General features: G+C 44.3%; 1 protein-coding gene across 2 annotated transcripts in view; it reads right to left on the bottom strand.

The window, feature by feature from the left end:
• Window positions 1-383: 383 nt before the first annotated feature.
• The window catches only part of poglut2 (protein O-glucosyltransferase 2), an 87,077-nt gene continuing 62,125 nt past the window's right edge, over window positions 384-25,335 (bottom strand). Inside the window, exons 9-10 of one of the 2 annotated variants that reach the window (XM_085998678.1) lie at window positions 9,807-9,911; window positions 384-1,211 (exon numbers count right to left, since the gene is read on the bottom strand). In XM_085998678.1, the coding sequence (XP_085854804.1) occupies window positions 1,194-1,211; window positions 9,807-9,911 (123 nt within the window). In that variant the 3' untranslated portion in view covers window positions 384-1,193. The remainder of the gene's footprint in view (window positions 1,212-9,806; window positions 9,912-25,335) is intronic. The other variant, XM_085998679.1, reaches the window with a different exon arrangement.

The raw sequence follows: 25,335 nt of genomic DNA, 5'->3' as shown, positions 1-25,335 counted from the left end.
AAGCTCTTTCAAGTAAAGAAATAAAATAAAAATTACTTTGATTAAATATTCTATTTTAGTCTCTTTCTAAAATGATACCAAGGATTATTTAAAATTCTCCTAACACAAGCTCAGATCTTACTTCAAATCACACTATACTGTTACTAACACTGAAACATAATTGCTTCTAAAATATGTTCACTAAAAATTATTCACTTTGGCACAGAGGCTTTGAGATGGTAGGACATCATAACCAGCTTTGGTAGCTAGCTTAAATTTGGGCTCATGTAACTGCTTTGTGCTACATATGACATTTATATTAAAAACATTTCACGATGAACCCCAAGATTTAAACACTAATACATGTAAGTGAGGTAATATTAGGTAATACAAACAGACCCAAAAACTTGCATATGCTTTTATTTAAAAAATTGTTTCAAAAACAGTTAACCACTTACATAATATAAAACATTTTAATATACTGAAAATGGTAAAAGTAGACAATTTGTTTATTCATGACTATAAATAGCACCAATTGTTACATTATTCTTGGTTCAATTCTGCTTTAGATCAACTGTATCTGAATATCTTTAAAGTGTGTCACCCAAGAGAAATAAAGAATGTATACGTTTACATGCTCAAACATCAGAGTCCTCATTTTCTCATAATTTATTTGTAGTTGGTTCAGTCAAACCAATAACTACCCCACAGTGTCTTAAACCTCCAGCTGTCTACTTTAAATGTTACAATAGGGACTTTGGAAACAAAACAGGAGAACACTGCCCTAGAGAAAGTAGTTCCACAATATTAACACAGCTTCAGTCTTCCAATCGGTGAATCATTTTTGGCATATTGCATTTTTATTCATTTATTTAACACTCAAGTAGTTATCTGCACATTAAAACACATTGTTGAATTTGGAATGGAGCACATTTTTAGTTTGTAGTTTAGTAAAACATGAAAAATCTTAGTTACTTTGGATTAATAAACAAATACTTTATGCAGCTGAGTAACAGTTTTGTGGCAACTATGAGGTATCTCCTTCCAACAGTAGGTCACCGAATCATTTTCGTTTTGTGTATGTATTTATAGCAGCCTGCACCGAATCTGGCAAGTGTTCCAGAATTGATAATTATAAGAATGTTTATGCAGTTAAACTTGAAACCGATGTCTTGCGTAACTGTATTGTTCTATTGTCTTTTTCATCTTTGGGGTCAAAGTTCATCTTTGGTCTGAAAAGAAAATTATGCAGAATATTTTAGTGTCCCCGATGGGTGTAAAGAACCTTTATTATTCCTTTGTTTGAGTGAGCAAAACAAATTGATATTACACTCTATAATAAGACGACATAGTCATACTTCATCTTTTATATATTGGGCTGCAAATCGGCCAGCAAATTCAGGGGATTAAGAGATACGCTGTGAGCTGCGAATCTCCAGAACTTGCTGGTCGATTTACGCTGCTCCGCCTTTTGCTTTGCCTCCCCATTATTTTTAAGCTGAGCAGAACTGGGATCATAAGATGATTAACAAGAACTGTGGGAGAGAGAAAAGCAAGAGACTGAAGAGACGATTTGGAAGGGAATGCAAGCTCCAGGCTTATAGGAAATGAAGCAGAAAGGTTAAAAGAATACAAATAGGATAAGAAAGTAAAAAAAAGGGAAACAAATCAGGTGTGGGAAAGTAATAAAAGGAAACATTGCTAAACCAAGAGAATCTAAAATGTATACTCAATACTGAAACAAGGAAGGAAACATTATTTGACCAGTTCTGAGTAATGAATTGGAACAGGTAGGTGAACTAAAGGTATGGAAAAATTTGGGAAACAGTGACCACAATACAATTGCCTAAATCAGATTAAATGGAAGGAAAAACTGGCAAAAAGCATAGATCAACAATGGGAAATATTTAAACAAAGAATGGAATGTGTACAAATCAGGTATGTTCCAGTAAGGGAAAAAAGGTCATATCTTTAAGGTCTGGGTTTCATGGATCAATAAGGAAATTACAATAAATTTGAAACTAAAAGAAAAGTAATTAGCACTTACAAGGCAGATAATAAAGGCGAAAGCCAGAATAAATAAGAATATATAAGAATCCTATAAAAGAGTTTAGAAAGGTTATAAGGAAGAGGCAGTAGCAAAAAAAACAGAAAGGACAATAAAAAGACTTTCGTTCGGTTCTCTACCGTGCAGAGGCTGAACACCAACTCTCTGACACCTTCTCCTAACTACCCCGGGACCATGACCCCACTACCAAATATCAAGCCATTGTTTCCAAAACCGTCACTGACCTCATCTCCTCTGGGGATCTTTCCTCCATGGCTGTCAACCTCATAGTCCCCCAAATCCACACAGCCCACTTCTACCTTCTTCCCGAGATCCACAAACAGGGCTGCCCTGGTAGACCCATCGTTTCAGCCTGTTCTTGACCCACAGAACTGATTTCTTCCTATCTCGACTCAATTTCCCCCCCCCCTTGTCAAGTCTCTTCCCACCTACATTCGCGACTCTTCCAACTCCCTCTGCCAATTTAACAGTTTCCAGTTTCCTGGCCCCAACCGTCACCTTTTCACTATGGACATCCAGTCCCTCTACACCTCCATCCCCCACCAGGATGGCCTGAGGATGCTCCACTTCTTCCTTGAACAGAGGCCCAACAAAGTCCCCATCCACCACCACCCTCCTCCGCCTGGCTGAACTTGTTCTCACATTGAACAACTTCTCCTTTGACTCCACTCACTTCCTCCAAATCAAAGGTGTTGCTATGGGAACCCTTATGGGCCCTAGCTATGCCTGCCTTTTCGTGGGATATGTGGAACATTCTTTGTTCCAGTCCTGCTCAGGTCCACTCCCTCACCTCTTTTTCTGGTACACTGATGACTGTATTGGTGCCGTTTCCTGTTCTCGCCCTGAACTAGAAAATTTCATTCACTTTGCTTCCAATTTCCACCCTTCCTTCACCTTCACATGGTCAATCTCCGACTCTTCCCTTCCTGTCCCTTCCTCGACTTCTGTCTCCGTTTCGGGGGATAGGCGATTGACAAATATTCACTATAAGCCCACGGACTCCCACAGCTACCTGGACTACACTTCCTCCCACCCCACTTCCTGTAAGGACTCTATTCCATTCTCCCAGTTTCTCCGTCTCCGCTGCAACTGTTCTGACGATGCCACCTTCCATACTAGTGCTTCCAATGTCTTCCTTTTATCTCAACCGAGGATTCCCCTCTACCGTGGTTGACATGGCCCTCAACCGTGTCCGTTCCATTTCCTGCACTTCTGCTCTCACCCCTTCCCCTCCCTCCCAGAACCACGATAGGGTTCCCCTTGTCCTCACCTTTCACCCCACCAGCCTCCACATTCAACAGATCATCCTCCAGCATTTCTGCCACCTCCAGCGTGATCCCACCACGAGACGCATCTTCCCCTCCCCTTTCAGCATTCCGAAGGGACCACTCCCTCCGCAACACCCTGGTCCATTCCTCAATCACCCCCAACACCCCTTCCCCTTCCCACGGCACCTTCCTGTACAAGCGCAGGAGATGCAACACCTGCCCTTTTACCTCCCTCCTTCCCACTGTCCAGGGCCCCAAACACCCCTTCCAGGTGAAACAGCGATTTACTTGTACTTCTTGCAATTTAGTTTACTGTATTCGCTGCTCACGATGCGGTCTCCTCTACATTGTGGAGACCAAACGCAGATTGGGTGACCGCTTTGCGGAACACCTCCGTTCAGTCTTTAAGGGTGACCCCGAGCTTCCGGTCGCCTGTCACTTGAATTCTCGGCTCCGCTCCCACTCTGACCTTTCTGTCCTCAGCCTCTTACACTGTTCCAATGAAGCTCAACGTAAGCTCGAGGAACAGCACCTCATCTTTCGATTAGGTGCTTTACAGCCTTCCGGACTCAACACTGAGTTCAACAATTTGAGACTATAACCTCTGACCCTATTTTTTCAGGCGGCAGCTGTTGAGGATTCTGCCATCCCCATTTGCAACATTTAACCACTCCTGCCTTCCACCCTATCACAAACCATCCCTTTCGTTCTTTCCTCCTCTCCCTTTCCCTGCCTCTGCACCTGCTTAAAACCTGTTACATCTCTAACTTTCTCCAGTTCTGATGAAGGGTCACAGACCTGAAACATTAACTCTGTTTCTCTCTCCACGGATGCTACCTGACCTGCTGAGTGTTTCCAGCATTTTCTGTTGTTATTTCAGATTTCCAGCATCCGCAGTATTTTGCTATTGTATTAAAAGTAATAGGTTGGCTAATTCAAATAATATCCTTCAGGGAAGAACATAAGACGTAGGAGCAGAAGTAGGCCATTCGGCCCCTCAACCCTGCTCCGCCATTCAATAAGATCATGGCTGATCTGATCTTGGTCTCAACTCCACTTCCCTGCCCGCTCCCCATAACCCTTGACTCCCTTACCATTTAAAAATCTGTCCATCTCCACCTTAAATATATTCAATGACCCAGCCTCCACAGCTCTCTGGGTAAGAGAATTCCAAAGATTCACTACCCTCAGAGAAGAAATTCCTCCTCAATTCTGTTTTAAATGGGTGCCCCCTTATTCTGAAATTATGCCCCCTAGTTCTAGATTCCCCCACGAGGGGAAACACCCTGTCAAGCCCCTTCAGAATCTTATATGTTTCAATAGGATCCCCTCTCATTCTTCTAAACTCCAATGAGTATAGGCCCAACCTTTCTTCATAAGACAACCCCTTCATCTCCGGAATCAACCTCGTGAACCTTCTCTGAACTGCCTCAAATGCAAGTATATCCTTCCTTAAATAAGGAGACCAAAACTGTACGCAGTACTCCAGGTGTGGTCTCACCAACGCCCTGTACAGTTGTAACAAGACTTCCCTACTTTTATACTCCATCCCCCTTGCAATAAAGACCAACATTCCATTTGCCTTCCTAATTACTTGCTGTACCTGCATGCTAACTTTTTGTGTTTCATGTACAAGAATCCCCAGATCCCTCTGTACCTCAGCATTTTGTAATCTCTCCCCATTTAAATAATAATTTGCTTTTTTATTTTTCCTACCAAAGTGGATAACCTTGCATTTTCCCACATTATACGCCATCTGCCAGATTTTTGCCCACTCAGCCTATCTATATCTCTTTGGAGATTCTTTGCGTCCTCCACACAATTTGCTTTCCCATCTATCTTTGTATCATCAGCAAATTTGGCTACATTACACTCGGTCCCTTCATCCAAGTCATTAATATAGATTGTAAATAGTTGAGGCCCCAGCACTGATCCCTGTGGCACCCCACTAGTTACAGTTTGCCAACCTGATAATGACCCATTTATCCTGACTCTCTGTTTTCTGATAGTTAGCCAATCCTCTATCCATGCTAATATATTACCCCCAACCCCGTGAGCTCTTATCTTGTGCAGTAACCTTCTATGTGGCACCTTATCGGATGCCTTCTAGAAATCCAAAGACACTACAGCTACTGGTTCCCCTTTATCCACTCTGCTTATTACATCCTCAAAGAACTCTAGCAAATTTGTCAAACATGATTTTCCTTTCATAAAACTATGCCGACTCTGCTTGACTATATTATGATTTTCTAAATGTCCTGCTATCACTTCCTTAATGATGGACTCCAGCCTTTTCCCAATGACAGATGTTAGGCTAACTGGTCTATAGTTGCCAGCTTTCTGTCTCCCTCCTTTTTTAAATAGGGGCGTTACATTTGCGGTTTTCCAGTCCGCTGGGACCTCTCCAGAATCCAGGGAACTTTGGTAGATTACAACCAATGCATCTGCTATCTCTGCAGCCTCCTCTTTAGACCCTAGCATGCAGGCAATCGGGTCCAGGGGACTTGTCCACATTTAGTCCCATTAGTTTGCCTAGTACTTTTTCTCTAGTGATGATGATTATTTTAAGTTCCCCCCCCTCCCCAATAGCCCCTTGATTATCCATTATTGGGATGCTTTTAGTGTCTTTTACCGTGAAGACCGATACAAAATATCTGCCAACCCTACCCAGTCTGGCCTACATGTGACTGCAGTCCCACAGTACACGGCTGACTCTTAATGCCATTGAGTTGTAAAACAATGAATGCAAAGTTCAATAATAATAAGAAAATCAGACACACCTATTGATACTGGTATTGTATTAAGATTAAGGCAATTTCAGCTGAGTTCACCCGGCAAAACCCTCCCCACTAACATTGAAGGACTGGTGCTAAGTTAGGAACACAGTACAACACACCAGTCAAGCAACTGCCTGACAGTCATACTTGCAAAATAATGGCCCGGATTTTGCGGTGGTAATGATGGCGAAACTGTAAGCGTTCGCCATCATTACCCCTCTGAAACTGACCGCAATTTCAGGATTTAGCACATGCGCAGATAAACGGAGAAATCCTGAAGTTGTGGTCAGTCATTCACTTCTCCGTCACAGGTTGCGCTGTGGAACTCCCCAGAGCCAGCAATCATTTGAAATCACATATAAGGACGAAAACTTGCCCTTTTATGATGGAATATCGTTGTTAAGCCACCCCCCCCCCCCCCACCAACACAAAACTTTAAGCCTTGATGAAAGAGGTGTAACTGGGTTTTTAAACAGTGTACTGACTGAACAACGTTCTGGCCTTGAAAAACAAATGTTATATTTGTGGAATGTCAAGTTTTTCCATTAATAGGATAAAAAAAATTAAAAACTTGTAATTCTTAAGTTTGTTTATGATATTTCAGCTTCTACCTTAATCATACGTGTATGTCCTAATCTTTATTTCGCTCTTTGTAAAATTTATTAAGTAGTAAATTAGAATTTGTGCATTTTACTTTCTGGTTTGTTGTCTGTGAGAATTCTTCAACGTGATTGGATGCTTAGCCAGCTTGATGACATAAGTGTGTAAGATTCGCGAAATTTTCAATAATTAATCACGCAGGAAAATAGGGTTAATAATACAGCTTTACTGACCAAAAGAAGCTTGTACAGAGAAACCTTTGATAAAAGGGCACACAAAATGGCCGCCAGACCGCGTGACCAGCTTCTGGGACCATTTGAATTTCTGTTACTGCAAGCCAGACAGGCTTGAGGACATTAAAGCCCGCGTAAACCAGTTTCGGGAAGCTGAAACTCATGGAACTGAGTATACATATTGATTAGATTATAAGTACAGGACAGATTTGGGTGGCAGGATGAGACCCATCAAGAAATGGGCGGACAATTGAACGAATGTTTTATCCCATTACCCTGTACAAAGAGAAGCCGTTTAACAGCCATCCAGGGCAATCTCCAGACCGATCAATATACAAACCGAGTTACGGTAACAAAGCAAAGACATTATCGGCCCAGGAAGGCCAGTTAAGCTATCACCGACTCCCGTTATGAAGACAAAACACCCCTGCAGAGAGTTCTGCCCGCCAAAATTATTACAAAGCCAGGACTATGATTTGGCGGGAGATAAGAATGTTCCAAAAAGGTATAACTGTGGATTGAAAAGGCCATCAGGACGGACTTCTATGGGTACGCTTCGGGACAGGCTCTTCGGTTAGAAAGCACTTCGGTTCGGACCTTCGGAATATCTTCGGTTCGGAACGTGTTCGGTGTTCGGCCAGGCAAGGCCCGGCCACGACGGGAAGACGACGAGGGAGGCCTGGGTACTTTTGTCGGGAGATCATCGACGACCCAGGCCGGAGAAGAAAGACACTCAGGGCCCAGGTACTCCAGTTCTCCTCCACCGATGGAGAAATCAGAAGGACAATTATGACTGTATAAAAGAGTCATTTGGAACCAGCGTCCCGCCCCGGGGAAGACCATCGGGAGATCATCGACCATCCCCGGGCCGTAGCTGAAGGTAGAAGGGGCCACACCAAAACAAGCTGCGCCAGAAGCTTCCAAACCCACGTGACGACGGAAAGCTGTATCGAAAGGCTGCAAAGCCTTTTTCGCAATTCTTAAAGTGGTGAACATGATCCCGAGTCCCTCAAATCGAAACTTAGTTAGGGTTAGGGGAGGGGGTTAAGGGTAATTGTAATGTGTTACCCCTTTTACGATGTGCCGTGTGTTCCCCATTTCTATAGAGTTAAGTTTATAGATGTGTGCATGCTTGTAGTTGCTTTAATTTGTGCATATGACATGTATTTTATAATGCTGCAAACTGTTCAATAAAGGCATCCATTTTGTGCTATTCGACCTGGTCTATTGAGTTTTTCTGCACTACAGCTCCCTGCACCTAAGCCCAAGGTCGAGAACCGTAGGGGCGAGTGGGTCGAACCACTCACGGGTAATTATTGCAAGAAGCCTGGCAGGAGACCAGAGCAAGCAAGAGAAACCCCCTACAAGTGTTGCTGGATGCTTAGGAATCACTTGATTTGGTGGCAGATTCAAAACAAAGGCCAGGAGAGCTCAAATTCATGCTACAGAGATTGCTAGATCGTACAGGGCAGCATTCTTCGAGGTCAGCAGCGAGTGCCGTCACTTTGCCACTGAGCACAAATTCCGGGTCAATATCTATCAGCCAACATTCCAGGCTTCTCCAACATCACTGTGTATGTCCTGTACCACTGAATAGACATACCATACGTGGAGGTACAGTGATATGCAGCCAGATAAGAGTGACCCTGGGATTCCTTAACATTGACTCTGGACCCCATGAAGTCTCATGGCTTCAGGTCAAGCATTGGTAGAAGTGACCACTGCACAGTTCTCGTGAAGGCAAAGTCTCGTCTAACACTATGCTCTCCTACAACAACAACCATTAACATGGGCAAACAGCCTAAGGTGCTTCACAGAAGAAAGAAATAGCCAGTAAGCAGGTAGAAAAGGTGAAAAAGGCACGGTTAAATGGGTACATTTTGAGAAGGCATTTAAAGGTGGGGAGAGAGGAAACAAGGCGGAGGTGTTTGGGGTGAGAGTCAAGAGGGTAGGGGTGGGGAGAAATTGCATAGACGACCAGTTTAGGAGGGCTTTTAGTGGATGAAGTCACAGAAATAAGGTGTTGCAAGGCCATGAAGGCAACTGTAAATAAGGAAGAGGATTTTGAAATTGATGCATTGGGGAATAGGGAGCCATTATAGATCAGGGACGGTCAGAATGCTGGGTAAGTGGGATTTAGTGCAAGGTGGGATCGGGATGTGGAATTTTAAGCAAACTGGAGTTTGTGGAGGGTGAAATTTGGGAGGCCAGCAAGGAAGGTGTTAAAGAAATTACAAAAATGTGCATAAGGGTTTCAGTTGCAGTGGTGGGGAGGGGGCATCTAATGTTACGGAGGTGGACATAACCAGTCATCGAGGTTGCTAGAATATGGGGTTTGAAGCTTATTTCTGCATCAAGGTCATCACAGAAGCGGACCATCTGGCGTAGCCTAAATAAACAGTAGGAAAGGGATATGGAATTAGTGGCAAGGGTGTGGAGTTTCTGGTAATGACCAAATATAATAGCTTTTATCTTCCCAACCAGAGGAAATGTTAGCTCATCCAGTCAGACAGGCATTTGACAACATGGAGGGAGTTCTGAAATGTAGTGATGTGGTGAAGAAGTACAGCCCAGTGTTATTAGCATACATATGGAAACAGTAGAAAGTTTTGGTCATGGAATTAGAGGAATGGTATTGCTCGGGTTTCCTGTCTAAGTTTATGCTTGTGCATACAACATACTTTGGTAGACCAATACTTTATGCTGTGGATCAGTGATTTCTCTAAAATGCAGATCATGGTATCTACTTGTTCTACAACTTTGGTTTAACCAGCTTATCAGATTCTTCCCTAATTGTCCTCAGATTCAATTTCTCATTAACATTTAGTCTACCATGAAACAGAAAGCACATTTCAAACTTTTTTCTTTATCTGTACTGTACCTTCGTTCTATGACACACGCAAGGGAAAAGGTCATCTTTTGGCTGGTCCACTAGTTCCATACCATCCCTTATCTTTGGTTCACTCACCTGAAGATCAGCATACTCCTGTTTCAAAAAAAAACACAAGCATGTAGTTTGTCAGTGATATTATACATGGTAATGTGGTTGCACTTGCTATCCATTCTACATGTTCTATCATTTCTGTCCCATTTAAATACATTTTCTTCACACTACAGAACATTCTCCAATCAATAGGGTGATCAGCTGACCAAATTATTTTGTCAAGACCCAGCTGCTCCTGGCAGTGACTTGCATTCCAATTTTGTCCTCCTCTATGGGGCATGCCTAGCCTTTGATTGGCACTTAACTATGGATGGCATAGTCTGGATCAGGAAATCACCATAGAAATTTTGGCACATAATGCCATCCAGCTCATCATGCCAGTGTTATCTACTCTTTTCCCATTTGGTGTTCTGTAGAGATGGAATATGCATCCCAGCAATATATGGCACAGCTTTTGGGAGTGCTGCACCTCTGCAGTGTCCTTTTCTGCATCACTAACTTCAATTGACCTGGGAGAAAAGACCTATAAAGTTCAACTATAACCTGTTATGTTTACTGCTTTCCATGCTGCATATTTACTCGCACATTGCACCACTACATGTATTTTTGTCACAGAAAAGTTTAGAACAGTTTAGTAGTTCTCAAACTTCAAAGAAAGACCTATTCCTAAAACAGTTTATAATGAAATCCTTGAAAATTGGAAAAAGTGCAATTACCCAAATAAAGCTATACAAACTACAACTTTCTATATACACACACAGAAGTATAATGTTCTGTTATTCATATTACAAATCATTTGGCAATACTGGATATCCTATATCACAAAACAATTAAAAAAATGTAAATCACTGTTAATGTTTATTTTAGTTCTACAAGGATAATACTGTAGTAATAAAACTACTCGTGGTATTGGGGATAGTTTTATTATTGTAATACTGGTGGGCCAGTTTAGTGTCACAATGAATGAGCTGAAAAGTTACAAAGTTATTTGGCTTCGTGACAGAAATTTCCCTGGACCTACAGGCAGTCTAAGTGTTAAAAACACAATTACATGTTTTGCTCTTTCCACTTTGTATCTGCTGTCTGTTGCCTTTCTTGGCTTGTCCTCATTGATTTTGGAGCACCTTTTCTGGTGGAAACTAACATGGGGTATGCAGTTTCCATAAAACTGAGAGACTTTGGTGGGGGAGGGAGGAATAACAGGAACTGCAGGAGAGTGCATGATGATTGAGGAATTGGAAGTCATCCCACAAGGTCTTAGTTCTACCAGGTGTAATGTAGGTACCACAAATGCAGGGCATTAATATAATGCTGCGCTTCAATAGGGTGGCCATCCTTCAATGTGTCATCTGATAGCAGAGCTTCTGCTGCCCAGGAGTAGGACAACAACATTGCCACTGGAAGTTAGTCACGATTGCTTTAAATATTTATGCCACTGGCTCCTTCTAGTCACCCTCAAATGATTTCACAGGGGTCAGTCAAGCTGCTGTGTGTTGGTGGATTGTTAAAGCCACAGATGCCATTTTCAGCACAACAGGAGGTATATTCATGTCAGCACAGGGCAACCGCAATACCTGTAGAGGTAAATCATTAACAGGTATGACATATCCAGGGTGCAAGGAATCATTGATTGCACCCACACTACAATTTGTTCTTCTGTGGAAAATCTATTAGCCTTCCTAAATAGAACTAGATATCAGCCCCTTATATTCAGATGGCCAGTGACTACAAAGGATATTTCGCGTTTGTAATGAAATCTGTTTGTCTTGATCCTGTATTCGTTTTGCACTCATGTATATTACCCTCCCCCACTGTGTATAGTTTCACTTCCTCTTTCCCGACTAACCTGGGAGGTTCCAGGTCTTGGCTCTTGGCTCCGCCCCTGACTTCTCTTACATAAAGATCCCAGGATCTGTATGACTCATTCCTGTGAACCAGTCGGCGTGTTGAGATGTTAGCTCTGATCTTAGTGATTAAAAGCCAACTTGTTTAAGTCTATAACTTCTAGTTTTGTGGTTATTGAAGGCCCATCAATTTTAATCACTAAAGAATACTAGGATGGATCGACTCCTAAAACCAGAGCGTCTGGACTTGGATCCACATTCTGCTGAAGCATCAAATCAATTTGGACACTGGCTCAAATGCTTCGAACTCTTCGCGGGGGCCTCATCCGCTAGCGAGGTAGATAAACTGAGTCTACTGACTACTCGCGTAAGTCATCGGATTTATTCGTTCATCCAGGACGCCACCTCTTACACGGAGGCCATCACTATCCTGAAGGCCCAATACCAGAGGCCGGTAAACGAAGTGTACGCCAGACATCTGCTGGCTACACGCAGGCAGCGACCAGAGGAATCAATGGACGATTTCTTACAGGGCCTAAAGGACCTGGTCCGGGACTGTAACTGCAAGGCCGTGACGGCCAACGCGTACTCTGACGAATTGGTCCGCGATTCCTTCATCACGGGCCTCAAATCGAATTATATCCGGCAGAGACTGCTAGAGGTGGTGGTCCTGGAATTAAAAAGGCAGTGGCCACTGCGCGATCGCTGGACCTGGCCCAGAAAAACTCTGACTCTTATTCTTCCGGCCATGCGGCCCTCACCGCCTCATGCGCGCCGAGGGGGCCGCCATCTTGGAATCAGCCATCTTCCCCATCCAGGTCTCAGACCAGCTCTACGCCGCTGGAGTCCCCACACACAAGTTCACCCAGGAGTCCTACTACAGCGGCAATGTCTCGAGGCCCGAAATGCTACTTCTGCGGCCAGGCCAAGCACCCCAGACAACGATGCCCAGCGAAGGACGCTACATGCTTCAAATGTAAGAAAAAGGGGCATTTTAGCAAAGTCTGCAGGGGGAATCCGATTTCCAACTCCGTCACCGCCTCGTGCGTGCCGTGCGGGCTGTCATCTTGGGATCCGCCATCTTTTCCCGACTCAACGGCCGCCCAGGGCCCAACAGTGGCTTCGATCACAGTGGATCAATCCAGGCCACACCCGTTGACAAAATCCATGATGGACATACAGGTAAACGGGAATTTAACGAAATGTTTAATTGACTGTGGGAGTACCGAGAGTTTTATCCACCCTAGCCTGGTACGGCGGCACTCATTAACGGTAACCCCTACACGGAGCAGAATTGCTATGGCTGCTAAGCCCCACACTTCGGACATTTTGGGCTACTGTGTGGTAACACTGACTGTAAAAGGCACGGACTACAAGGATTTTAAACTCCTCGTGATGCCAGAACTCTGTGTTAATGTAATCTTGGGCCTGGACTTCCAGTGCCACCACGAAAGTGTCACGCTAGCATATGGCGGGTCCCAGCCGCCACTCACAGTCTGTGGCCTATCAACCTTAAAAATCAGCCCGCCCTCTTTATTCGCTAATCTCGCTCTGAACTGTCGGCCCATAGCGACCAAAAGTAGACGGTACAGTCTGGAAGACAGACACTTTATCAAGGCGGAAGTGGACAGACTCCTGCGGGAAGGCATTATTGAATGCAGTACCAGCCCGTGGCGTGCCCAAGTAGTCATAGTTAAAAATAGCTAAAAGAAACGGATGGTAATTGACTACAGCCAGACTGTTAATATTTATACCCAGCTGGACGCCTACCCTTTACCCCGCATATCAGAAATGGTCAACCAGATTGCGCAATACCGAGTCTTCTCGACTATCGACCTCAAATCCATGTATCACCAGCTCCCCATTAGAACGGAGGACCGCCCATACACCGCCTTCGAGGCGAACGGGCGCCTCTACCATTTTCTCAGAGTGCCCTTCGGAGTAACAAATGGGGTCTCGGTCTTCCAACGTGAGATGGACCGCATGGTTGACGAGAATAAACTACAAGCTACCTACCCCTATCTGGACAATGTCACTATCTGCGGGCACAACCAGCAAGACCACGATCTAAATCTTGCGAGATTTTTAAAAACTGCCCTAAAGCTGAATCTAACCTACAACGAAGACAAATGTGTCTTCAACACAACCCGTCTCTGTATCCTCGGCTGTGTGGTGGAAGATGGGGTAATTGGACCAGACCCTGACCGATTACGCCCCCTAAAGGAACTGCCCCTGCCACACAATCCCAAAGCTTTAAAAAGGTGCCTGGGATTTTTTTCGTATTATGCCCAATGGGTGCCCAATTACTCTGATAAGGCCCGACCCCTCATTAAATCGACGTCCTTCCCACTATCAGCTGAAGCTCAGGAGGCTTTCACCAGTATTAAACAGGACATTGAAAGGGCTGCAGTGTGTGCAGTGGACGAATGCATTCCCTTTCAAGTCGAAAGCGATGCGTCAGACTTTGCCTTAGCTGCGACCCTCAATCAGGCTGGGAGACCTGTGGCCTTCTTCTCCCGAACCCTTCAGGGACCTGAAATCAGGCACTCTTCTGTCGAGAAGGAGGCACAGGCTATAGTGGAGGCAGTGCGGCACTGGAGACACTACCTAGCCGCCAAACGTTTCACCCTGCTCACCGACCAGCGGTCGGTGGCTTTCATGTTTAATAACAAAGGGGGAAAATCAAGAATGACAAAATACTCAGGTGGAGGATCGAACTATCCACGTTCGACTATGATATTATGTACAGGCCGGGAGCCCTTAATGAACCCCTAGACGCCCTATCGCGGGGAATGTGTGCCAGCATTCATACGGACAAATTACAGGGTCTCCACAACGACCTCGGTCACCCAGGGGTCACCCGACTATACCATTTTATAAAGTCCCGCAATCTGCCCCACTCCATCGAGGAGGTCAGGGCAATGACCAGAGCCTGCCGCATCTGTGCGGAATGCAAGCCTCGTTGCTACAGGCCTGACCGTGCACACATTATCAAAGCCACACGGCCATTCGAGCGCCTAAGTCTGGACTTCAAGGGACCCCTTCCCTCTGCCAACCGTAACGTATACTTCCTCAATATCATTGATGAATATTCCCGCTTCCCCTTCGCCATTCCCTGCCCAGACATGACCAGTGCCACGGTCATCAAGTGTCTCTGTAATCTATTCTGCATGTTTGGCATGCTGAGCTACATACACAGCGATAGGGGGACGTCATTCATGAGTGACGAGCTGCGCCAGTTCTTGCTCTCGAAGGGGATAGCCACTAGCAGAACCACTAGCTACAACCCCCGGGGTAATGGGCAAGTAGAAAGGAAGAATGCTACTGTTTGGAAGGCTGTCACGTTAGCCTTAAAGTCAAAAGGCCTTCCGACCTCCCGCTGGCAGGAAGTCCGCCCAGACGTGCTCCACTCCATAAGGTCTCTGTTATGTACTGCCACTAACGCTACCCCTCACGAAAAGATGTTCGTTTTCCCCCGGAAATCCACCTCGGGCATATCTCTACCCGCGTGGCTGACGTCTCCGGGGACAGTACTATTGCAGAAACACGTGAGAGGCCATAAAACGGACCCCCTTGTGAAAAAGGTACAGCTCCTCCATGCAAACCCTCAGGATGGGAGACTACCCGATGAAGACCTACACTACAACGAGACAGGACGCCCAGAGGTATCAATACCGAACTTTAACCTGGAGGACACTGCAGATAACCTGGAAGACACTGCGGAGGCCCGGACAGCGGAGGAACCAGAATCCACTCCCCTAGAGGCACCCCAACCGGCTTTGTGCCGATCACCGAGAACTGCAAAACCTCCTGACAGACTCACTTATACCAACTTTTAAGAAACATCGCCCCGATGGACTAAATCTATAGAAGGGGTGAATGTAATGAAATCGGTTTGTCTTGATCCTGTATTCGTTTTGCACTCATGTATATTACCCTCCCCCACTGTGTATAGTTTCACTTCCTCTTTCCCGACTAACCTGGGAGGTTCCAGGTCTTGGCTCCGCCCCTGACTTCTCTTACATAAAGATCCCAGGATCTGTATGACTCATTCCTGTGAACTAGTCGGCGTGTTGAGATGTTAGCTCTGATCTTAGTGATTAAAAGCCAACTTGTTTAAGTCTATAACTTCTAGTTTTGTGGTTATTGAAGGCCCATCAGCGTTGATACTCAAGAAATTATTAATTGCATTGATTGTCTATGTACATCTATTTTGGGCTATTTTCCAATTTTTTCCCGCTACTTTACAAATATTGTTTTGCTGGATATATTGAAGCAAAGTTAAGCAATCATTTCATTCACATTTACAGTGGAGTTACTGTACATGTAATGAATGTATTTACCATGACCTGCTTCTGTGCTGCCCCTCTTTTCAAGTGCTACTTCGATATTTTATGACTGGTGACGATCTAGTGAAAGGGCCAATTATGGGGACTTCCTGCAAGGATCTGATTCTGATAACCAGCTAGTTCTATTTCTTCTGCTGCCCAGGAGTAGTGCAACAACATTGCCACAAGAAGTTAGTCACAATTGCTTTAAATATTTATGCCACTGGCTCCAAAAATGTCAGGTTCTAGCTATAATGATCTCTATGTTTTCAAGGTCTTCTTCTGTCCCTTGGTCAGAGGCACAGGATAGCAAGACCCTGAAACTGAGAAGCATTGCACTAATGTACCGGTCATATTGGAGGTCAAGACCTCAAGTCAGCAATTTTACTTGACCCAACCTGAATCAGTTGATAGTGTACTCGCCTTTCAAGTTAGAAGATTGTGGGTTCAGACTCCCACTCCAGAACTTGAGCACATAATCTAGACAAATGTCAGTGCAGTACTGAGGAGTGCTGCATTGATAGAGTTACTGTCCATTGGATGAGACTTTAAATCAAGGCCCTATCCGCTGGTTTCAGTGGATTTAAAGGATCCCATATTTACTAATTTAAAAAAAAGAGCAGGCACTTTACCCAATGGCATGGTCAACATTCCTTCCTCATCCAACAACACCAACAAAAAAAATAGATTAGCCAGTTATGGTGTATTTTTCTTGTGGTTGTGTGCAAAATTAGGTGCGACGTTTACCCACTTAACAGTGACTCCACTACAAAAAGTAATTTAATGGATGTGAAGTACTTTGGGATATCCTGAGATCCTATATAAATATAAGTTCTTTCTTACTTTTCTTTTTAAAAAGGATTGTGTAAGTGTGCCATGGAATCAACCCAAAATTCAAGTTTATTGCTTGTAGCATAATTTACAAAATGAGTACATTATATATAAAAGACAACTTGTTATTTCTTATCATGTTGGGGATTGTTCCTCATTAAAAAAGTATCTTGTTTAGTAATTACCTTGCAAAAAACTTCAGATCTATATAAAATGAAATTTATATGCAACTTTGTAAATTTTGCTGCACCTCAGCTACTCTTTATTGGCCCGGATTTTGCGGTTGTATTGACAGCAAAACTGTCCGCGTTTGCCGTCATTACACTGTAAAGCTGACAAACTTCTGGCATCTGCACATGTGCAGTTAAACGTGGAAATCCAGAAGTTGCTGTCTGTGATTCCCTGCTCCTCCACAAGGTACGCTGTTGAAGTCCTCGTAGATGGAAAGCTTACAAATCAGTTGAATTGATGTGAACTCAGTTTTTATGCTCTAATCCCGCTGTAAAAAACCCTGAAAAAATTAAGCCTTGTTGAATGAAATGTAACTGGATCTTTAAACAGCGTACTAAGTCATAATTACTGCTGAACAACCTCTCTGGTCTTGAAAAACTAATTTTATATTTGTTCAATGTCAAATTTCTCCATGATGATACAAATTCCCATAGATTTTTAAAACAATAAAAAAAAATTTAAGTTTGTTTATATTTCATCTTCTACCTTAATTCCATGAGTATGTCCCAATATTTGTTTCGCTCTCTGTAAAATGATTAAAAAGTGAAGGATAATCAGTGCTTTTCATTTCCTGGTTTTCTATCTGAGAATTCTTCAATGTGATTAACTGCTTAAGCCTGCTTGATGACATCAATGTTGCTGGATGCCTGAGATTCCCTATACATGGTGCCAGAATGAAATTAATGACAGGAAAGGTGAAATCCATGTCAGAGCTCGCTAGATCTTTATGGGCAGTTTTCTTCGAGTCAGTGGCGAGCGCCATCACTTTGCCGCTGACTGCAAAATCCGGGCCAATGTATTTAATTATAGAGGAGCTGGCTTCAGCAATATTACAAGGGCTACAAGATGTCTATTTTAGTACATAGAAACATAGAAGATAGGAGCAGGAGTAGGCCATTCGGCCCCTCGAGCCTGCTCCGCCATTCAATGAGATCATGGCTGATCATCCAAATTCAGTACCCTGTCCCTGCCTTCTCCCCATATCCCTTGATCCCTTTAGCCTTAAGAAATATATCCAACTCTTTCTTGAATATATTTAATGAACTGGCCTCCACCGCCCTCTGTGGCAGAGAATTCCACAGGTTCACCACACTCTGGGTGAAGAAATTCCTCCTCATCTCTGTCCTAAATGGCTTACCCCTTATCCTTAGACTGTGACCCCTGGATCTGGACTCCCCGGCCATCGGGAACATCCTTCCTGCATCTAGTCTGTCTAGTCCTGTTAGAATTTTATAAGTTTCAATGAGATCCCCTCTCATTCTTCTAAACTCCAGCGAGTATAAGCCCAATCGACCCAATCTCTCCTCAAACGTCATTCCTGCCATCCCAGGTATCAGTCTGGTGAATCTTCGCTGCACTCCCTCCATGGCAAGAACATCCTTCCTCAGATAAAGCAACCAAAACTGCACACAATACTCAAGATGTGGTCTCACCAAGGCCCTGTATAACTGCAGCAAGACATCCTTGTTCCTGTACTCGAACCCACTCGCTACGAAGGCCAACATACCATTTGCCTTCTTAACCGCCTGCTGCACCTGCATGCTTACCTTCAGCGACTGGTGCACAAGGACACCCAGGTCTCGTTGCACTTCCCCTTCTCCCAATCTATTGCCGTTCAGATAATAATCTGCCTTCCTGTTTTTGCCACCAAAGTGGATAATCTCGCATTTATCCACATTATACTGCATCTGCCATGCTTCTGCTCAATCACCCAACCTGTCCAAATCATACTGGAGTTTCTCAACATCCACCTGACAGCACACACGCCCATCCAGCTTTGTGTCAGAATTGCTTTGAGTTTCTATGTAACTTACTTGCTAGCAAACAGTGCTTTAGTGAGAATGATGAAAAGCATGGTTAGTGCAGGTTAATTAACATATTGTGTAAATGCAGACTAGAGTGCAGGAGTACAAAATTAAAAGGCCTCAAGTGAGATCAGAGGTTGCAAGACATTTTCCCCCCTCCCAACAAGCTGTTTTGCTCTCCAGCACTTCACATGAGTACTTCTGAATCTGGTCAAGCTAAATTAGGGGAACAAACATGAGTTAGAGCTGACCAGTTTCACTGATGTGAATAAGGTCTTGTGTAACATCTGGTGGCAAGGTGATAAATCAAGAATGCCATGTTACTGAGCAGCGAAGAAACAGAATATATGCATATATAGTTCATAGAGTGTATTCAGGACAGTTTCTTAAACCAATACATTGTGGAACCAACCAGGGAACAGGCTATTTTAGATCTGGTAATGTGTAATGAGACAGGATTAATTAATGATCTCATAGTAAAGGATCCTCTAGGGAAGAGTGATCATAACATGATAGAATTTCACATTCAGTTTGAGGGTGAGAAATTTGGTTCTGAAACTAGTGCCTTAAACTTAAATAAAGGTAATTACAAGGGTATGAAGACAGAGTTGGCTAAAATGGACTGGGAAAATAGATTAAAAACTATAGGTAGATAAACAGTGGCAGACTTTTAAGGAGATATTTCATAACGCTCAACAATGATATATTCCAGTGAGAAAGAAAGACTACAAGAAGGATGAACCATCCGTGGCTTACTAAGGAAGTTAAGGAGGACATCAAATTGAAAGAAAAGGCAAACAATGTTGCAAAGATTAGTGGTAGGCCAGAAGATTGGGAAATTTTTAGAAACTTGCAAAAGATGACTAAAAAATAGGAGGGAGAAAATAGATTGAGAGTAAACTAGCAAGAAATATAAAAACAGACAGTAAGAGCTTCTACAAGTATATATAAAAAGAAGAAAGCAGCTAAAGTAAACGCTGGTCCCTTAGAAGATGAGACTGGGGAATTAATGGGAAACAAGGAAATGGCAGAGACTTTGAACAAATATTTAGTGTCTGTCTTCATGGTAGAAGACCCTAAAGCATCCCAATAATAGTGGAAAATCAAGAGGCAAAGGGAGGGAGGAACTTAAAACAATCACTATCACAAAAGAAAAAGTACTAGGCAAACTAGTGGGACTAAAGGCTGACAAGTCCCCTGTACCTGATGGGCTGCATCCTAGGGTCTTAAAGTGGCTGCAGAGATAGTGGCTGTACTGGTTATAATCTTCCAAATTTCCCTAGACTCTGGAAAGGTTCCAGCGGATTGGAAAACCGCAAATGTAACGCCCATATTCAAGAAAGGAGGGAGGTGGAAAGCAGGAAACTATAGGCCAGTTAACCTAACATCGGTCATTGGGAAAATGCTGGAATCCATCATTAAGGTAGTAGTAGCAGGACATTTAGAAAATCATAATACAATTAAGCAGAGTCAACATGGTTTTATGAAAGGGAAATCGTGTTTGACAAATTTATTAGAGTTCTTTGAGGATGTAACGAGCAGGGTGGATAAAGGGGAACCAGTAGATATAGTGTATTTGGATTTCCAAAAGGCATTCAATAAGGTGCCACGTAAAAGGTTACTGCACAAAATAGAGCTCATGGTGTTAGGGGTAATATATTAGCATGGATAGCGGATTGGCTAACTAACAGAAAACGAGAGGGGCGGGATAAATGGGTCATTTTCAGGTTGGCAAACTGTAAATAGTGGGGTGCCACAGGGATCAGTGCCGGGGCCTCAACAATTTACAATCTATATTAATGACTTGGGTGAAGGGACCGAGTGTACTGTAGCCAAATTTGCTGACGATACAAGGATAGGTGGGAAAGCAAGTTGTGAGGACACAAAGGCCTAGAAATTGGGTATAGCCCGGCTTGAGGCGTTAGAACTGGCGCTGCACAAACTTTATAGCCAGACGAAACTTATCGCCACCTGGCGCGATATTGGGTTGCATCGGCCCTAAAGGTGATTGAGGCGCGAATTCAGGCGTTACACGGGACTCCCAAGGAGCTAAACTTCCGGCGCAACCCAATATCGGAGCGGACGGGCTCAGCGCAGGTGCTCTCAATTATCGATGACCACAAGACTTCCAGGCTCCGGCTAGCTCTTAAAGGGGTGGGTCAGTCAGCTTCAGCATCCACACTATGCACCTTGCAGGCCTCAGAATCGGCGCAGGCCCTTCCCTGGCGATAAAAACTTGGACCAGATGGAGAAGGTGAGACAGAGAGCAGAGCGCTTCATCAATGAGGCTCTGGAGCAATTGGTGGCCGCAGTGGAGCGCCGGCGAGATGTTCTCTACCCAGACAATGGCAGGAGGCCGAATCATAAGGACTACCGACGAGCTTGGAGGGATGTATGCCAGAGGGTCAACTCCAGCAGCATGGTGACCAGGAGCCCTATCCAATGCAGAAAGAAATTCAATTACCTCACTCGGGTCGCGAGGGTGGGTGTTGTTCCTGCAAACTTCTGCATCCCTTCATTTGCACCTGACTTTATGGCTACAGGGTGGCCTGTGCCCCATTGGCCATCTGCCAGCAAGCACCCATGGCCCTTTCTGGGCACACACATGCACATTTGACTCAGGGCGTCATGTAAGGGCTTTTGCACCATGGGGGGCATGAGATGATCACTCAGGGCATCAGGTAACATAACTTCCCCTCCTTTCCCCTGCAGTCCATGCTGGCGAGGATTGGCAAAGACCAGCTTCGCACCGGTGGAGGACCTCAAGTGGTCACTCTCACGGATCTCGAGGAGAGAGTCCACCAGATTCTTGGAGGACGTCTGAATGGTCCTGTAACCACTGCAGCTACCGACCCCATTGTCGACAGCGATGGTAAGGTTCTCACCTCTTACAACTGTCTCCTTCTATTTGCTCCCCCCGCCAGCATGCTTTCTCACTGTGGACCCATGTCATAGCCTTGCCGCAATCTGGCATCCCTTGCTGCGAACCTGTCCTTTTGCTAAAGCCACTCTTCCACCTCCCTGCTTTCAGATGCTGCATCACCAGCTCGGGAGCCGGGCCCTCAAGCTGCCAGTGCCAGTGCCTCCGAAGGCTCAATGAGAAAATTACTGTCCAACAGAAGGTCAGCAACTCTCTCCAGCAACGATCAGGATGGCCAGCCCAAATGGCTGCAGCTTTTATACTAGTGCTGTCCCCTTTAAATAGCACCCCCCGAGTCCGAGAAGGGCCTGGGAACGCTCCATCCGTCACTAATAGCGCCAGGCGAAAAGGTTGCGGGCGCCACCGAATATCCGGTCCGGGGCGCAAAAATGGCGTTGCACACTGAAATGACGTCATGATCTGCCTGCGCCCACGGGCGCACGCAGAGAGTTAGCGCCAGCGCTGAAATCATACTCAATATGGGAGGTGGCGCTATATTCACAGCGCCCGCCCGAAAATTGGGTAACGCCCCAATTCTCGGGCTCTTTAGGCGCTAATCGCTGGCGCTACCAACCGAATTTCTAGGCCAAAGAGTCTGCAAAGGGATATAGATAGGTTAAGTGAGTGGGCAAAAATTTGGCAGATGGAGTAGAATGTGAGAAAATGTGAGGTTATCCACTTTGGTAGTGTTAGGGTGAAAATTATATAGCTTAAAGCAGCAACATAAAGAGTTAAAGAATGTATTGTAAGAAGTGAACTTGTAAATAAGAAACAATGGCACAAGACAAAACAAACTCAGCTTAAGATGGGGCAGGAATTAACTGTTTGTGTCTGCTCCCATTAAAACCATTGTGCTTGACATTATTGTTGAACAGTTATTGAATGTGGGAAACACTAAGTATTTCACAATTATTCAGTGGTGCAGCCTTCTGCAAACTATTTGCTGGAAGCCCTTTGGCTGTATTAATGTAATTCTACTATTCTATAATGCAAAGTAGATGAATCAAAATTGTGTGTATTGATGAGTTACAGTAATTGGTAGCTGCAGAACTGCCCATTTTGTAATTAACTATTAAAAACCGCCCAAAGTTCCAGAAGGTTCCATATCATTCCTGTGAGGACAGGGGAGTTGTTGCTGGGGGAGCGTGATTGGTTGAAGACACCTGTGTGTAATATTTTGCTATAATGTATAAAAGAAGTTTCAATACCTTGTTGCTGGGGGAACGTGATTGGATGAGGACAAGAGTATTGTTGCTGGGGGAACATAATTGGGTGAACACATTTGTGTGTAGTGTTTTGCCTGTATAAAAGAAGTTTGATATCACTGCAACGGTGAGAAGCTTATCACTAGACCGCGGGGTCTATGGTTCTTCTCCCAGAACGTTCTGTTAATAAACTGTGTACTTTTACTTTAAGACAGACTCGAGTGAATCTATTTTTCACCAACAGTAGGGAGAATAGAAAAGCAAAATATTATTTAAATTGAGAGAGACTACAGAATGCTGCATAGTCATAGATTTATACAGCACAATCCCCATCGTATGCACGCCGGCCATCAAGCCCTATCTATTCTAATCCCATTTTCCAGCACTTGGTCCGTAGCCTTGTATGCTATGACGTTTCAAGTGCTCATCTAAATGCTTCTTGAATGTTGTGAGGGTTCCTGCCTCTACCACCCTTTCAGGCAGTGAGTTCCAGATTCCAACCACCCTCTGGGTGAAAAGGTTTTTCCTCAAATCGCCTCTAAACCTCCTGCCCCTTACCTTGAAACTATGCCCCCTGGTTATTGACCCCTCGACTAAGGGGAAAAGTTCCTTTCTATCTACCCTATCTATGCCCCTCATAATTTTATACACCTCAGTCAGGTCCCCCCCTCAGCCTTCTCTGCTCTAAGGAAAACAACCCCAGCCTGTCCAGTCCCTCTTCATAGCTGAAGCGCTCCAGCCCAGGTAACATCCTGGTGAATCTCCTCTGCACCCTCTCCAATGCAATCACATCCTTCCTATAGTGTGGCACCCAGAACTGCACACAGTATTCCAGCTGTGGCCTAATTAGCATTTTGTACAGCTCCATCATAACCTCCCTGCTCTTATATTCTATGCCTCGGCTAATGAAGGCAAGTATCCCATATGCCTTCTTAACCACTTTATCTACCTGTCCTGCTGCCTTCAGGGGTCTATGTACATGCACACCAAGGTCCCTCTGATCCTCTGTCCTTCCTAGGGTCCTACCATTTATTGTGTATTCCGTTGCCTTGTTAGACCTCCCAAAATGCATCACTTCACACTTTTCAGGGTTAAATTCCATTTGCCACTGTTCTGCCCATCTGACCAACCTGTCTATATCATCCAGTAGCCTGAGGCTTCCTTCCTCACTATTTACCACTCCACCAATTTTCGTGTCATCTGTGAACTTACTGATCATACCTCCTACATTCATATCGAAATCATTAATGTACACCAAAACAGCAAATGATCTAGCACCGATCCCTGCGGTACACCACTGGACACAGGCTTCCAGTCACAAAAACAACCTTCAACCATCACCCTCTGCCTCCTGCCACTAAGCCAATTTTGGATCCAATGTGCCAAATTGCCCTGGATCCCATGGGCTCTTACCTTCTTGACCAGACTCCCATGCGGGACTTTTGTCAAAAGCCTTACTGAAGTCCATGTAGACTACATCAAATGCACTACCCCCATCCACACACCTAGTCACCCCCTCGAAAAATTCAATCAAATTGGTTAGACATGATCCCCCTGACAAAGCCATGCTGACTATCCTTCATTAATCCTTGCCTCTCCAAGTGGAGACTAATTATGTCCCTCAGAATTTTTTCCAATAATTTTCCTACCACTGATGTTAGGCTCACTGGTCTGTAATTCCCTGGTTTATCCCTACTACCCTTCTTGAATAATGGTACGACGTTAGCTGTCCTCCAGTCCTCTGGCACTTCCCCTGTAGCCAGAGAGGTTCTGAAAATTTGTGTCAAAGCCCCTGCAATCTCCTCCCTTGCCTCACACAGCAGCCTGGGATACATCTCATCTGGGCCTGGGGATTTATCCACTTATAAGCCCACTAAAACCGCTAGTACCTCCTCCCTCTCAATACTAATTTGTTCAAGTATATCACAATCCCCCTGCCTAATTTCTATGCCTACATCGTCCTTTTCCATAGTGAACACAGATGCAAAATATTCATTTAAAACCTCACCCACATCTTCCGGCTCTACACACAGATTGCCACTTTGGTCCCTAATGGGCCCTACTCTTTTCCTGGTTATCCTCTTGCCCTTAATATATTTATAAAACAGCTTGGGATTTTCCTTTATTTTGCCCGCCAGTGTTTTTTCATGCCCCCCTCTTCGCTCTCCTAATTTCTTTTTCAAGTACCCCCCTGCACTTTCTATACTCCTCTAGGGCCTCCACTGTTTTTAGTCTTTTGTATCTGCCAAAAGCCTCCCTTTTTTCCCTAATCCATTCTTGTATATCCCTTGACATCCAGGGG

The sequence above is a fragment of the Somniosus microcephalus genome, chromosome 10, assembly GCF_052327205.1.
Source record: "Somniosus microcephalus isolate GS21.2 chromosome 10, FLI_Smic_1.0, whole genome shotgun sequence".
Lineage (NCBI taxonomy): Eukaryota > Metazoa > Chordata > Chondrichthyes > Squaliformes > Somniosidae > Somniosus > Somniosus microcephalus.
Note: the sequence above shows the minus strand (reverse complement) of the source record. Positions and strands in the feature narration are given on the sequence as shown.